General features: G+C 46.0%; 1 protein-coding gene across 1 annotated transcript; it reads right to left on the bottom strand.

Annotated features, from left to right (window-relative positions):
* Positions 1–305: 305 nt before the first annotated feature.
* On the bottom strand, positions 306–15,546 carry ANKRD34C (ankyrin repeat domain 34C). The gene is made up of 2 exons (XM_042235137.2): positions 15,072–15,546; positions 306–6,530 (listed from the first exon to the last, which is right to left on the bottom strand). The coding sequence occupies exon 2, from the start codon at positions 6,484–6,486 to the stop codon at positions 4,879–4,881; it is 1,608 nt and encodes a 535-aa protein (XP_042091071.1). The 5' UTR covers positions 6,487–6,530; positions 15,072–15,546; the 3' UTR covers positions 306–4,878.
* Positions 15,547–15,843: the final 297 nt, after the last annotated feature.

Raw genomic sequence — 15,843 nt, 5'->3', positions numbered from 1 at the left:
CAGTGGTTAGGACTTCATCTTCCAATGCAGGGGTGTCTGGTTCAATCCCTGGTCAGGGAGTTAAGGTCCCACATGCCTGCCAAAAACCAGAACATAAACAGCAGAAGCAGCATTGTAACACATTCAATAAAGACTTTGAAAATGGTCCACATCAAAAAAATCTTTAAAAATTAAAATTTTAAATCATGCGTATATAAAACAGTGTTTGCTCAGTTCAGTGTTACCAGGCAGTCATGTCAAGCCCATCTTAAAGAAAAGGTAATACTTATGATTGAGATCTCACTAAGAAAAATGAGAAACGCTACTGAAGGTTTGCAATTTATCTTTTATTGACACATCAGAAGTATCTAAATAGTTCCATTACATGGAATTTGGTACATCCTTGAGCACATTGTCAGCTTGAGACTAGGATAGAACATTGTAGAGAATCAGTTCAGAATGGTACATCTGAAGTACCAAGACACACCAAAGAAGGTCAGACAACACCTGCATTTACTTGATGAAATTCTAAGAAAATGGACGATGGACTTAAATGATCAAACAAATGCTTTGGAATGTTTAGAAACTGAATGCAAATCCCAGACATGAGACTTTAGACTCACATTCTATGAAGTATTTTGATGAACATTTCAGAGAGTCTTACATAGGCGAGTTATTGAAACTGCAGTTTGCAACTAACTTGTAGTGATCTAGGTTCCCCCAAATCTCTGATCTAGAAAGCATGTTTGAATCTAAATATGCTTTTAAAAAGCATTCCTGTGAGGTTTGTTAACACAAAGAAAACTGCCCATTTATGCATTAACCATAATCAAGTATTGCAGTGGTTGTACTAGTTTGGAACAGTCTAATTCAACTACCGCGTCATCAGATAGTGATAAACAGTACTATTGTAATGACTGTCTACAGAAAGGCTAATGGGAAAGTCCTGACTGATGGATACAGGCAGTAAGTGGCATGAGCATACCTGCTATTACCCACCTGTGCAATGGACAGGCTATTCTGAATGGGCAACTTGTACTGGGTAGTGTTTTGCCTAAGCTAATTGCTATGAATGTGCCACAGTCACTATTTTGGATAAATTAGGCTTTCAAGTCTTAGCTAAAGGTTTAGAAAAATTCTCTTATGCAGTCTTGCTATCCCCACAGTTAGATATTACTAGCAGAGGTTAGTTTTAACTGACACTAACAACTGCTAGAAAAGTATTTAAAGTGTGCAGTGTGTGTATGTGTGTGTGTGTGTATGTGTATCTTTAATGAGCTGCTAAGATCAGTGATTGTCTGTCTGGTTCTCTCTTTAATGTATCAGAGTGGTGTTGCTTTGCCTGTAATCATGTCCACTTGGTCAGAACTATTCTCATCTGAGGATTTCCCAGGTGGCTCAGAGGTAAAAGAATCTGCCTGCCAATGCAGGAGACGCAGGTTCAATCCCTGGGTTGGGAGGATTCTCTGGAGAAGGAAATGGCTACCTACTCCAGTATTCCTGCCTGGAAAATCCCATGGACAGAGGAGCCTGGCAGACTACATTCCATGGGATCTCAAAGAGTTGGATACAACTTAGCAACTAAACAACAACAACATTCCTATCTAAATGGTCCTGAGAAGCCTATGGGATGTCTACATTCAACCAAGTCTGTGAGCTCTGGGTTCCACTAGCTTATGTGCAATGCTTCTCATTTTCTTTCCTTGCTGCAAAGTACAAGAGGCCATTGGCACTCATGTCAAGAATCCTACAGGCCCGCATTGTATGTTAGTCACCTTCCTGCCTTTCAGTTAGTGGGACAGCCTCGCCAGCCAGCCCCTCACCTCTGTGCAGTTCGGTTGTTCTTGACATGCTTCTACCACACACACAATCGTTCTCCTAGAGCCGTGCTGATCAACTGAGGCGGTATTGCCTCCAGGAGATGTCTGTCCGTGTCTGAAAGCACTGTGGGTTGTCACAATATGGGGGGAAGTTGCTGTTGTCTAGTGGGTAGAGGCCAGGAATGCTGCTCAGCAACATATAGTACACACACAGTCTCCCACAGAAAAGAATTACCCAGCCCAAATGGTCAACAGTGCCAAGGCTGGGTATGTGCCTGCCCTGATGGAGTTACTGAAAAACAGATACTTGGAGTATTTATAACCATCATTAGCACTTTTGATTGAGATATTCAGATATATTTCTAGAGAATATCCTTATAGAAATGGTCTGATCTGCACAGCTTCTGTGGCAGAATTTCTTTCACTTTACAAATGAGTTTGGGGCTCAGTATTTATAGAACCCATGAGAATCTCAAGGCTTCCCTGGTGGCTCAGATGGTAAAACGTCTGCCTGCAGTGCAGGAGACCAGGGTTTGATCCCTGGTTTGGGAAGATCCCCTGGAGAAGGAAATGGCAACTCACTCCAGTACTCTTGCCTGGAAAATTCCATGGATTGAGGAGCCTGGTAGGCTACAGTCCATGGGGTCGCAAAGAGTTGGACATGACTGAGTGACTTCACTTCATGAGAATCTCAAGGGCTCTTTGAATATTTCAGCTAGAGTCTGCTTCACTTTGCGTAGGGTATTCGGTATTATTTGAGATTTTGAGACTTCAGAGGTCTGAAGGAGTATTTAAAATCAGCTACCTCTTATTTTCATTGTTATACAAGTTAATTTTGGGTTTTATATCACAGCATTTAAACTTTGTGAAAACTGAAATATAATCAGATCAATGGAATTTCACCGAAAGTCTCCTTGTGTGCCTTCCCATTCAGTCCCAGTCACAAAGGTGGCTACTTTCTGATTCTTTTTCCACCACAAATTAGTTTTGTTTGTTCTGGGGCTTTATATAAATGGAATCCTTTGGTTTGTACTCTCTTGTGTCTGGCTTATTAATTCAGCATAATATTTTAGAGATTTATCCACCTATGTGAAAATATTCTCCTGTTGATGGACATTTGGGTTGTATTATTATTATTATTGTTTACTATTTAGTAAAATCTTCTATGAGCATATATATAAAAGTCTCTGTATGAACTTGAATTTTTATTTCTTTTGGGTAAATGCCTAGAGTGGAGTTACTAGATCATACAGTGATGTAGGTTTAACTTCATAATAAAGTACTAAACAACATTTTTAAAAAGTCAGCTTCATCTTATCCAATTACTCCTCCCTGTGCTAGGCACAGTTACAGGCACTTTCATATATTATCTCATTTAATTCTCACCACAAACTTTCCAGGTGAGGCATTACTAACCCCATTTTACAGATGAAGGAGTGGAGGCTTGGAGAAGTAAAGCTACTTCCTTGAAGTCTTCCAGCTGGCAAATGATGAAACAGAGATACAAACCCAAATCTCAAAGTCTTTCCTCTTTCTAGGATGTGATGCTACCTCCAAGGGACTACTGAATTTTTTTTTAACCATAGAGCAAACCTATCTAAGTAGCATGAAAGAGAAAGTACATGGGAAATAACCAGAAATAGCTTCATCTCAGAGGTGGCTACATGGCACCAAAAGTGATAAATATCTGCTTCCCTTCTTGGGTTCAAACAGAGTGGCTTTAAAAGGTTATACAGGTTATTTCTACAAATCTCCCATCACAGAGATAATTCAGGCAAAGAAGAAACCAGATGTTCTTGAATTTCCCAGAAAAGTTAAGGGGAAATGACAGTGTGCATCCCTTAAAATTTTCAGGCTCCAACTGTCCCCCTTGTCCCCCGCCTCTAACCTGAGAACCATCCATCAGCTCTACTTTGGAATATATGTGTCTCTCAGCATCACGCATTATTCTAGTTTGGCAAGATCTCACCCAGTTTTGTTTTGTTTTTTTAAGAATAATAAGGAAATACGTCTTATGGGTCTATTCTATGAGTTGTATAATATTTAGCTCCAAAGTGCTAATAGCCCTGACATGTTTTTAATGAGATTTCAACCCAGAACCTGAGTCAGATCAGGAGGCCGACGTGAGTTTCACTTCTGGACATGATTCATCTTTGAGGCACCAGCTACTATTACATGAACAGAATTTGAGGGGCATGTAGATATGATATTTGGGAACCCAAAAGTGTTTGTCACTCTGTTGTATCCAACTCTTTGCGACCCCATAGACTATAGCCCGCCAAGCTCCTCTGTTCATGGGATTCTCCAGGCTAGAATACTGGAGTGAGTTGCCATTTCCTTCTCCAGGGATCTTCCTGATTCAGGAATTGAACCAAGTCTCCTGCATTGCAGGCAGAATCTTTATCTCCAAAACACTAGAGAAACCCAAAGGACACCCAAATTAGTGGATAAAATCTGTTGCTGAAGTTCTGGAAGAACTCCACTGTGCTGTACCAGCCAGTGCCCCCTGAAGTGGTTCAACGTAGGAAGCAGATGTCAGAACCTCCCTAATGGGAGAATACTGCTTCTGTTTTTCTGGATGTAACACACATCCCCAAATTTCATAGCCTGGGGGCTCGTGTTGAGCCTCTGCACATTCTAACACATGTTAAAGCCCCTCGTTTTTCTCTTAGGCACTTTATACATTTATGACACATGACATACTCCAAATACCACCTTGTGATTTAAATTCTTGTTTGTCTGATATAAAATAACAGGTGTCAGCAGCTCAGATCATGGTACCTGCTGTGCGGCTTTGAAATTCCAAAGGTTTTCTTCTTTGGGAGATTTTTTTTTTTTTGCAATTTCAACTCTAAAACTCAGTTATCCTGAGCTCTTTCCAAGGAGCCCTATAAAACTCCAGATGTCCTTTCAGAACGGAAGCGGCAGTCTGTTTTCATCTCTTTTGAAGCAGCCACACACCAGCATTAAGGAATGATCAGGATACAGAAAGCCTGCATGGCTATGTTGGTCTAGATTATAATACTATTCATAAACTACATAGATTAAAAAAAAAAAAAAAACTCCCTAAAAGCTTAGTCTAGGTCATGATTTCCTCAAAGTCAGACAGCTGCTTCATCTGCTCAACTTGCATAGAATGCCTCCGGAGGAGTTTCTTTTTACTTCTCAAGTCAGCTCTCTTTGGTGAGCTTGGAGCGATGGGAACCATGGATTTTAAGCCACTAGCAAGTGGAGAGGAAGGTTTGCTGCTCACTCTAATATCCGGGATAGGTGGGTTCAGATTTACATTTAAAGGTGGGAGGAAGCCAGGCCTGGTCTGAGAAATTCGGTCCAGGAGCAAGGTTCCAGAACCTCGTCTTTCTAGAAGATGGGGTGGCCTGCGGCGGGCTGAGTTGGGTGATGTGCTGGACACAGTGTCCAGGGACTCCCTGGAGCCTTGGAAGAGAGAAAGGTGGGAGCTGTTGAGCTTCTTGCGATCCAGTGGACCTTTGCCTGATTCTAGGGAGATGGGGTTGGGCAGGTCTGCCCCAGGCTGTAACTCTAAATCATAGAGGTCATTCTCCAGCCGTTTGAGGGTCACGGCATCTTTGAGAGCAGAGGGACCTGCTGGGCAGATGCCCACCTTCTCTTGGTCGATAGGGAGAGTACTTCTTCTGGCCAGACGTGGGTGGGGAGCCTGAGTCTTCTCATAGGCTGCCTTCCACGAGGCCGGTGCTGAAGAGACCGGGATCTTCACCACCTGTTCCGTGACCATGTGGACGAGGCTGGCATCTTTGCCATCAATGCTGCTGGTTCTGGAGAGGGGGCCCCTTCTGGGGAAGGATACATTACCGATGCTGTTGACCTCGCCGTCTGTGCCCACGCCGTGGGTCTCGTCCTGACGCACGCAGGAGGCAGCCAGCACGGATGGTGCCGTCAGGCCCCAGGGCTCAGACTGGAGCCTCTTCAGCTGAGGCAGGCGGGCCCTTTTGAGATTCCCAACTTTCCGAACAGGCGACCCAGGTTCATTAAGAGCCTTGGCAGTGTTGCAACTACTTGGATGCCCTGATTGGAGGCTAAAGAAGTCATCTTCCTTCTCGCTGGGTGGAGAGCCCAGGCCTGGTGCCTTCAGTTCAACCTCAGATGGAGAAGCACACGGGGGAGGTGACTGTCTGTCTTCTTCTTTGGGTGAAGGGGGGACATTCAGATACTGTTTGGTGGTTTTGGTGCCCGAAGACGACTTGTCTGTTGTTATGATAATTACCTCCTTGCCTTTGGCCTTGCAGGCATCCAGAAGCTGTCTCAACGCATCCTTGTCATCTGCATTTATGGCATAAACCAGAGCTGAAGCCCCAGTGCGGTCCTCAAGGCTGGGGTCTGCTCCGTTCTCCAGCAGCAGGGAGACCACGTCCCCCCCAGCTCTTCGGATGCAGGCGTGGATGAGGGCGGTCTTGCCAGACTTATCCTGGATGTTGGGGTCTGCCCTGTTGTCCAGCAGGTACTTGACCATCTTGGACTTGCTGATGCTCTGCTGGTCCACGTGCTTGGTGATGCACGCCACCATGAGAGCCGTCTCCCCCTTGTCATTGCTTTCGTTGATGTATGCGCCCCCTTCCAGGAGGAGCCTTGTCAGCCTGAGCCTCCCGAGCCACACAGCCTTTAAAAGTGAGTTTCCGTCCGTCCTCAGTTCCGTGTCATCGTCCATCATCCTGGCTACAGCTTAGGGTCTCTGAGCAACAGCAGCAGTCAGACCTAGCAAAGGAAGAAGACAGATAAGTGTCATATATTCTATAGCTTTGAAGAAGGAAGTGAAGCCCATTCCTGTATCCTTGCCTGGAAAATCCCACAGACAGAGGAGCCTGACAGGCTACAGTGCATGCATGCAAACTTGCTATAGCCAATCTGAGCAGCACAGGTGTTACAGAGTCTATATACAGTCATGTCCCAGCCTGATCGCAAGTGATGCCACCTTGCTTGGTTTTGTTTTGTTTTGTTTATTTATTGGCTATGCTGGGTATTAGTTGAAGCACATGGGATCTTTAGTTGCTGCATGTGGGATTTTAGTTCTCCAACCAGGGATTGAACCCAGATCCCCTACACTGGGAGTCTTAGCCACTGGACAACCAGGGAAATCTCTTGCTTGGTTATTTAACTTTTCTGAATTTGCTTCTTCAACTGTAACCTGTCAGGGGTGGGGGTGGTGATAGTAGCAGGCTACCCCATTAGGTCATTGTGAAGATTAAATAGGATACTGTATATATTAATTAAACAAGTAACCACATGTAAAGTAGCTGGCGTAATGTCTAGGAGAGAGTAAGCAAGAAAACATGCAAGCTCTTACAGCATTGACTGTACATATTTATCACACTGCAGTTTAAGAACCTTTGTTTTTTGTCTGTTGGCATCACTAAGGTCTAAGTTGCCATAAGGAAAGGTTTGTGTCTATCTTGTTCACTGCTGTAGCCTCAGCAGTGACTTACACTTGATAGGTTACCTCGTCAATAATGATTTAATGCACTGTTGCTCTAGGTGTGTATCCAGAAGACAAGAATAAAATGCACAACAATGGAGATGGGATTGTGAATAGTTTTCATGTTCTTTTTTTGTTGTACTTCCTAAACCAAACATGTATCACAGTCATCACAGGGGAAAAGATTATAAAAACAAGAACAGTCCAGCCATCCCTTTCCAGGCTGTAGTTCCCACTTCTCCAGCAGATGTCAGAGTTCTCATCCTTGACGATCAGACTCGAAGACCCACTGGAATGATGCATTGCCACACCCTCCTCTCTGGTTGAGCAGACTTGAGGCAGAGGGTGGACAAGGGATTGCATCTTTGCTCACCAGTGTTAGGAAATAAAGCTCATACCAGAGCTACCGCCGTTGAAGTTTGTCAAACCTGGGTTTCCTGTGTTGGTTTTCCTCGTGTCAATTACCTAAATCCTGGACTTATAGCCTCCAAAGTGGGTGTTGATCCAGAGGTCTTCCAGGAATAAGGAGACATGGTCTCCCAGAATTGATGCCTGCCAGCTCTGGACCTCTCACTGGCTGCACTCTGCCCACAAGGCCCCACCAGGTGGACTTTTTGTCCTTTGGGCTCAGCTGAGCAGGTGTTACAATGCCTGAGCTTTCCTTCTCCTCTAATGCACACCATCCTTCCTCTTGCCCCACTCCTCTGAGCAATTATTGATCAATTCCCATCCCTCTATTGTATAAGCGGGCTTCCCCAGTGGCTCAGCAGCAAAGAATCCACCTGCAATGCAAGAGACATAGCAGGAGGCACGGGTTTGATCTCTGGGTCAGAAAGATCTCCTGGGGAAGGAAATGGCAACCCACTCCAGCATTCTCGCCTGGGAAATCCCATGGACAGAGGAGCCTGGCAGGCTAAAGTTTATAGGGTCACAGAGTCAGACACAGCTGAAGCGACTTAGCAGCAGCTAAGGTCGCAAAGAGTTGGACATGACTGAGAACACATGCACACAAAAATTAAGTAGGAAGTCAGCTTTTCTTGGCTCAAGTTGAGAGATGGATATATAGCCTTCTAAAACATTCAATACATGAATAGATACTTGTTTCTTTTTTAGGAAAAAATGCCCAATTCATACTTAAGTATATAAAGAAGAAGAGATACCCTTTACGCCCCCTCTCAACCCTCTTCAAAGCTCCTTTTTCCCTTCAGAAGTAACTTTGATTTACAGTCTAGGATGTATCTTTCCGCTTCAGATCATTTTCTGCTTCTTCCAAATGCTCTGTTCTAACAACAACTCCATCTCAGTCTGATCTTGTCGCAATTGTGTCTATGTGTTCCTATGAGATTTTTCTGTAAAATCACTACCATCCAAAGATACCATATGTTATTAAGTGTATCCACAAGAAGTCTCCGTTTCTCTCTTCAACTCTATGCTGCTTTCTTCAGGCTCCTACCAGTTCTATTTGTTTGTTGATTTATTTATTTTTGACTGTGCTGGGTCTTCCTTACTGTGCAGGCTTTCTCTAGTTGTGGGAGGACTTCTCATTGCAGTGGCTTCTCTTGTTGTGGGGCACAGGCTCAGTAGTTGTAGCGCCCAGGGTTTAGTTGCCCTAAGGCATGTGGAATCTTACAGGACCAGGGGTTGAACCCATGTTCCCTGCGTTGGCAGGTGGACACCCAACCACTGGGCCACCAGGGATGTCCTCTCCTACTGATTCTTTATCTCTCCCTCTTCTCCCTGATGTGGCCTTTCTTTCTCTTCTGATTCTGTCATTTTAACTTTCCTGTGGTCCTACATATGATCATTTTATTACAGTTCCATGAGTTGATAAGCTTGTTAATCCCTAAACTCTGGGCATTTAAAGCAGAATTTTCAAGAGCTAAAGGAAGAAATGAAGAAGGGAATGGCAACCCACTCCAGTATTCTTGCCTGGGAAATTCCCTGGATGGAAGAACCTGGTGGGCTACAGTCCATGGGATCGCGAAGAGCTGGACATGACTGATCCACTAACACACAAAAGAAGAAAAGGCAGCGTGCAGTGAAAACAAGCTGTCTTCCATTCCATCCAAGGGCCCTTCATCTCCTGGCCACCCACCTTCAGCACCTGCCTGCTACGCCTGTTCTCTTTATGCTCCTTCTATCTTGAAAGCTGGCCATTGCTCAACCACCCCACTTTTCCTTTTCTTCCTTCTAGCCCTGTTCATGTTTCTAACTATAAGCCCACCCTGCTCCTCTTTAATTATTCATCATCTCTCAAATCTCAGCTCCAATGTTACTTCCTTTTTAATCAAGGGAAAAATCACTCAAGATGGAAGGGAGAGAGTGGAATAAAATTACAACTGACTCATATCCAGACTATATAAAGAACACCTACAAATCACTTCCTCCAAAAGAGGATACACAAATGGCCAATAAGCACAGAAAACGGTGCTCAGCCTTGTTAGTAATCAAGGAAAATCAAATTACAGCACCGTGTAGCCATAGCACTACCCCCTGCAGCGAGGCTAAAATTAGACCGACAGCATCAAGGATGCAGGAAGATGGAAGCAGGAGGCATGCATTGGCGGAGCATCAGTTGGTTCCACTGAGCCAGTGCCTACGCTCTGACCCAGTAATTCCATGCCTGGGTTTAGGTGTGTGGTGGACCGAAAAGCATGGCCACAAAGTCCTCCCCTCCCTGCGTGCACACCACCTGTGATGAGGCCTTCCCTCTCCTCCCATGGAAAGGAGTAGTCAGCATGGGATTTGCTTTGACCAATGAAAGTGAAGTTGCTCAGTCATGTCCGACTCTGCGACCCCATGGTCTGTAGCCTACCAGCCTTCTCCGTCCATGGGATTTTCCAGGCAAGAGTACCGGAGTAGTTTGCCATTTCCTTCTCCAGGGGATCTTCCCGACCCAGGGATCGAACCCAGGTCTCCTGCATTGCAGGCAGACGCTTTACCCTCTGAGCCACCTAATAAGATGCAGCAGAACTAACTTTGTGTGGCTTTCAAGGCAAGGCCTCAGGGGACCTTGCAGCTTCAGGATTTGCTCTCTTGGAATTTGACTGCCATGGACAGAAGCCTGGGGTATCCCGCCAGAAAGGACACAGAGCATTTCAGCTGACAGCCTCAGTGAATACTGGAGTGTCCATGAGGCCATCTCAGAGCAGCCAAAGCCCCAGAAGATGGCAACTGCATAAGGGAGCTCAGGAGAGGCCAGCAGATGTTCCAATTCCAAAACTATTGGCAAAGAAGTGATCCTTCACTTAAGCCACTCATTTTGGGGATGCTTTGTTCTCAGGAATAGATTATTGATACATATGCATAGCAAAACATGTGCAAAAATGATCCTGGGAGCCCTATTCATAAAAAAGCCAAAACTAGAAACAATCCCTCAAGATGAAAATAGAGAGACATCCCTGGTGTTCCAGTGGCTAAGACACTGGGCTCCCAATGCAGGTGGCCCGGGTTCTATCCCTGGTGAAGGAACTAGATCCCACATGCCACAACTAAAGATTGCTCATGCCATGACTAAGACCAGGCACAGCCAAATAAGTAAATACATAACTAAATAAAAATATTTTTAAAAAAGAAAATAAAGAAATGGTAGTGTATTCACACACTGGAATACTATACATCATCTTTGCATTCTCTGTCTCTCTCACACACGCACACACACACACAACATACCAAAAGAAAAAATGTGGATACTGCATTCCCTGGGGTCACCTTCCTCACTTGGAGTATTGATCTGGTTAACCATCTGGGTCAGCCTCCTCCCTGTATCTCTGAGCCCTTCAAGGCAGGAAAACTGTCTTTTGTCCCTCATCAGCTCTGTGATAATTTGAAAGTTGGGTAAAGGGAAAGATGGAAGAAGGGAGGAAGACAATCAGGAAAGGAAGATGGAAAGGGGATATGGGTGGACCATTGGATTGTCTCTCTCTGTGTTGTGTGTAGTGCTAGTCACATAGCTCTGGACCACCTTGAAGTCTGGGGTGGAAGGAGGCAGGTAGGGAGAAAAAGAAGAAAGAAAAGGAGGAAGAGCATAGAATATCTGGGAGGTGTGTCTCTCCCTTCACTTTGCATCGGCGGCTACCTCCTCCTCTGAGCTCAGGCTTGTCCCCCATCTACTCTTCCCCCGGCCCCTAAGGGGAGAGCAAGATGGAGGCTCAGCATCCCAGTTGCTCTCTGAGGTCTGGGTTGTCTAGCCCATTGACCGAGGGAACCTTCTCTATCCCCAGTGAGCTACTTTTCAGGTTGTCTCTAGCCATTTTTTTCACTGTGGTCCTCCCCACTTAAATTCCTTAAATGATGAAAATGCGGGAGCTCCATGCAAGGACAGAATCAGATCCTTACCTCATCCCTGTAGCCCAGATAAAGTGTGCTGCCTTAACGTTAACTGTTGGCGTGCTGCATCCACCTTACACTTTTCACATCAAGAAAAGTGGGTTGAAGAGATTGCAGGTCACATGGCTTATTGACAAGAGCCTTGCAGATGATGCCAGACTCACTTTATTTATCATCCCAGATGTACGCCACCTCTCCTCTCTGGATGTTGGCTGCTCACCTTGCTCTCTTGCCCAGGTGGCCTTCGAAAGGTCTATACCTCGGTCTTAGAGTCAGGTCACCCTTGCTGTCACTGTTACAGATGGCTGAGCCCCACACCTGGGTGCCGCTGACCAGGAGAAACTGACTATTGGAGAAACTGTTTCTCCATCAGCTGCCTGGAGAGATCAAGTTACTCTGCTCAGAAGCTGGTGGTGAGGATTGGCCTTTTGCAGGACAAATGTTGACTGATGGGAGATGGGTGGTAGATGTGAGGTAAATTCTTTTCCCTTTGTTCTAATAGCCTAGTTTGGGTCTGGGTGAGATGCAGTGGATTATACAATTTCCAAAAGACTGAGTAATCAATGTACTAGTTGCCAAGCTATGAAGAGCTCAATAATGTATTTACTTTTCCTCTTTCCTTGCCTTGTGTTTCATTTCCCTTATTCCTACTTCCCAAGGTTTTATAACCCAATACAGCAAGTTCCCTGCATACAGATGAGTTCTGTTCCAAAAGTGCATTCGTAAGTACAATTTGTTGCTAAGTCCCACAAAGTTAGCATAGGCACCCAACTAATATATTTGCTTTATAATACTGTACTGTAATGTACTGAGATCAAACCAGTCAATCGTGGAGCAAATCAACCCTGAATATTCATTGGAAGGACTGATGCTGAAGCTGAAGCTCCAATACTTTGGCCACCTGATTTGAAGAGCCGACTCACTGGAAAAGACCCTGATGCTGGGAAAGATTGAGGGCAGGAGAAGTGGGTAACAGAGGATGAGATGACTGGATGGCATCACCAACTCGATGGACATGAGTTTGAGCAAACTCCAGTAGATGGTGAAGGACAGGGAAGCCTGATGTGCTGCAGTCCATGGGGTGGTAAAAAGTCGGACACAACTGAGTGACTGAACAACAACTGTACTGTAATATATTTATAATACTTTTCACACAGATAATGCATAAAAACAAACACCAAAAAATTAGCACTGTACAGTATATGAAAGCACAACCATGTGTAGAGGATACACCCACACGACAATATATGCCAGATATGTGAACTGACTTACATGATTGGACAGGTGAATGCACATTTGCGTCTTCGAAAGTTCAAAACTTGAGGCTCATATGTAGGGACTTACCATAAAGTGCTCATACGTATGTTTTTGCCCCAGGCTGACACCAACTGCCTTCTTTGGAGCCAGGCTGTTTTGTGTTTAACTCAACTCCACTATAATTGTGACTAACATAATTTCAAAGGCACATGGACTAGAAATGCTGAAAACTAAAACATCACTAACACACACACTCAAAATATTTTTTTGATGGAGGAGATGAATGGGTGGAATTGTTTGCCTTTTTTGTCCATAAGTGTTAGTCGCTCAGTCATGTCCAACTCTGCGACCCTATGGACTATAGCCCGGCTCCTCTGTCCATGGGATTCTCTTGGCAAGAATACTGGAGTGGGTAGCGATTCCCTTCTCCAGGGATCTTCCCAACCCAGGGATCAAACTCAGGTCTCCTGTATTGTAGACAGATTCTTTAGCATCTGAGTGAAGGGGGAAGCCCAGAAACCCTTGGATTATTTCATTATCCACAAACTATGGAAGTCTTAGACTTTTGAAGCTGAGAGGAGCCATCTTGTTCAACCTTTCCCCATTTATAAGAGGGAAGTTTAAAGACAGAGATTGAGTCTTTAATCTCGCTGAATCTAGGCTCTTTCACTGCCAGGTCTTCCCAGACCTTTAGCCTGATTAGTGTAGAACAAGGCTGCATAGTACTGGGCTGGGGGCTAAATGTAGTACACAGTTCCGTATTGCTTGACTGGAACAGTGCTTTAACATTTTTTAATGGGAATGCTTTAAGATGGATTAAGCCCTGCCCTCAGTTGTGCCCAGCACCCTGTAGAATGCCACTGGGGTTGATTCCCATTCCTCTTCCTCTTTGAATCGCCTGCTTCCTACTTCCTTCCCCCACTACCATACAACCACAATTCAAAGTTACCTGAATCTTGCCACATACAAGATCTCTTTGACACTTCCTCCCGTAGTACTTCTGCAGGGGAAGCTTTATTATCCTAACTTCACAGATAGAGCCTGAAGTCCAGACACATTAGGTAATCTTGCCCAAGAGCACACGTCTGTAAGTGGTACAGCTTTGATTTAAACTCTGTTCCTCTGATCCCAAGTTCAGAGCTCTTTGACAAAATTCTGCCTGACATATCTCCCGACTATTGCAGCCCAGATTGGAGTTTAAGAACGCTGCTCTGCCATTTGGTGTTTGTATAAACTGGGGCAAGTTACTCAAGTTCTCTTGCCTCAGTGTTCTCATCTGTGAAATGGGGATCATAGACCCATTTGTGGCGGGCTTTAACAATAAAGTAACTCATGTAAACAGCGCTTTGCACAGGGCCTTGGCACATAGAAAGCTCTCAGTAATTGTTAAAATTTGAAGAAGGTTGGGTCCACCTTTCAAAATCCAGGAGGCCACGCCTTTCAGCTGTAGTATTTGCGGAAGCTAGGGGGTATGTGTTTACACTCCACCTCTTCCTTCCGCAGTCACGGGAAGCAGTTAGAAGCGGATCAGACATTGAGTTCCACGTTTGCCTTTGCGATTCGAGAATCCTCTCTCCCAGCTGCAGGGGCGGCATTGGATAGCCGCCCTCAGCCAGGAGCCTCGGTGGCCTGGGGCGGAGACGGGATGCCAGGTGTTCTCCGGGCGCCGCACGCTGCCCCGCGGGCTCTGTCCGAGGTGCTGAACGCCGACGGCTCCTGGCGCGCAGGCAGTGAGTGGGCAGCGGGTGTCCATTGTTGCCAGTACCTGTGAGCATCTTCGTGGAGATGGCCGAGTGTGGGGGTCAGGTGAAGCCAGGGCGGTAAGTGCTTCTCCCATCATTTCTCTAAAATGCTTAGATTCATACTCTGCGCAATATCTGCCACATTTTCAGGATCATCACCTCTCACCTCCCCTTCATCACAGGTTTCTGCAAAATCTAAGGGCTTCGCTCCCCCTTCAGTCCATGCACAAATTCAGGCGCCTATCTCCAGGCCCGATCCACAAGCATTTCCGACAAAAATTCATCCCCCTACGCATCTCATCCCCACGCGTCAATACAAAAATAAAATATTTAAAACCATCTTCCACTCCTATCTCCCACAATTTCCTGTGATAAAAACAGACTCTTTCCTACAAACCTCCCACTCATGCCTGTGGCTAAACTGTGTGGACTTACTTCTTAGGAGCTGAAGGTCCCATTCAGGTGCCGAGTGGAGACCCCCCGGGGTGCGCTTACCTGGTGGGGACGCTCACCAAGCGAGGCCACCTGGGTCCGGGCCACGGGGAGTGTCATTGCTCCAGAAGCAAAGTCAGGGAGCGCCCCGCACCCCTGCCTGAGGCTGTGGGCTGGCTCGCCATACTGAGCCAGCGCCTGGAGCTGGGGTTACCTGGGGCCTCGCGGTCCCGTGGAGTGACTTGCCCAGAACTTCTTTAGGGTTTATAAATAAAGCTTCTGCGCCAGTTCCTTCCAATCATTCCATGCTCCTCCAAGTTGCAGTGGGAACAAGGGAGTTTTTTGGTTTGTTTGTTTGTTTTTTGAGTGAAAGAAAGAAGCGTGAAAGAAAGATAAGAATTGCCCCCGGTTCTGGATTGTAGGTCTCCGGCGCAACCCCAGCCCTTCAGCTGCTTCTTCGGTTCGGCTGGCTAAGGAGGAGCCGCTGCCCGCTGGCTCCTCAGAGCATCTCTCCAGCCGGGAGGCGCGCGGCTTGTGTGGGTGTGTGTGCTAGGGAGGCAGGGGGAAGGAGAGGGCAGCGGGGGCGGGGACGCTCCTACCTGCAGCCTCGGGCGGAGGCGCTGGCCACGCCACCCCCTCATCGCCAGCTCTTGCGGGATTAGACTCGCTCAACAATTTAGCTTGAGTCTCTAGGAACCCCAGAGGGTGGTGGGCGCGGATGGGGCGCAGCGACCCTTGGATTGGGAGAAAGTGAGGACACTCCCCAAAGTCTGACACTCCAAACCCCAGACTGGAGGAGGGATTCTTTCCTCTTTCCGCTGCTCTGCCTTGTTTC

The sequence above is a fragment of the Ovis aries genome, chromosome 18 (genome assembly GCF_016772045.2).
Source record: "Ovis aries strain OAR_USU_Benz2616 breed Rambouillet chromosome 18, ARS-UI_Ramb_v3.0, whole genome shotgun sequence".
Classification (NCBI taxonomy): domain Eukaryota; kingdom Metazoa; phylum Chordata; class Mammalia; order Artiodactyla; family Bovidae; genus Ovis; species Ovis aries.
The sequence above is the reverse complement of the archived record's forward strand: the minus strand, read 5'-3'. Positions and strand labels throughout refer to the sequence as shown.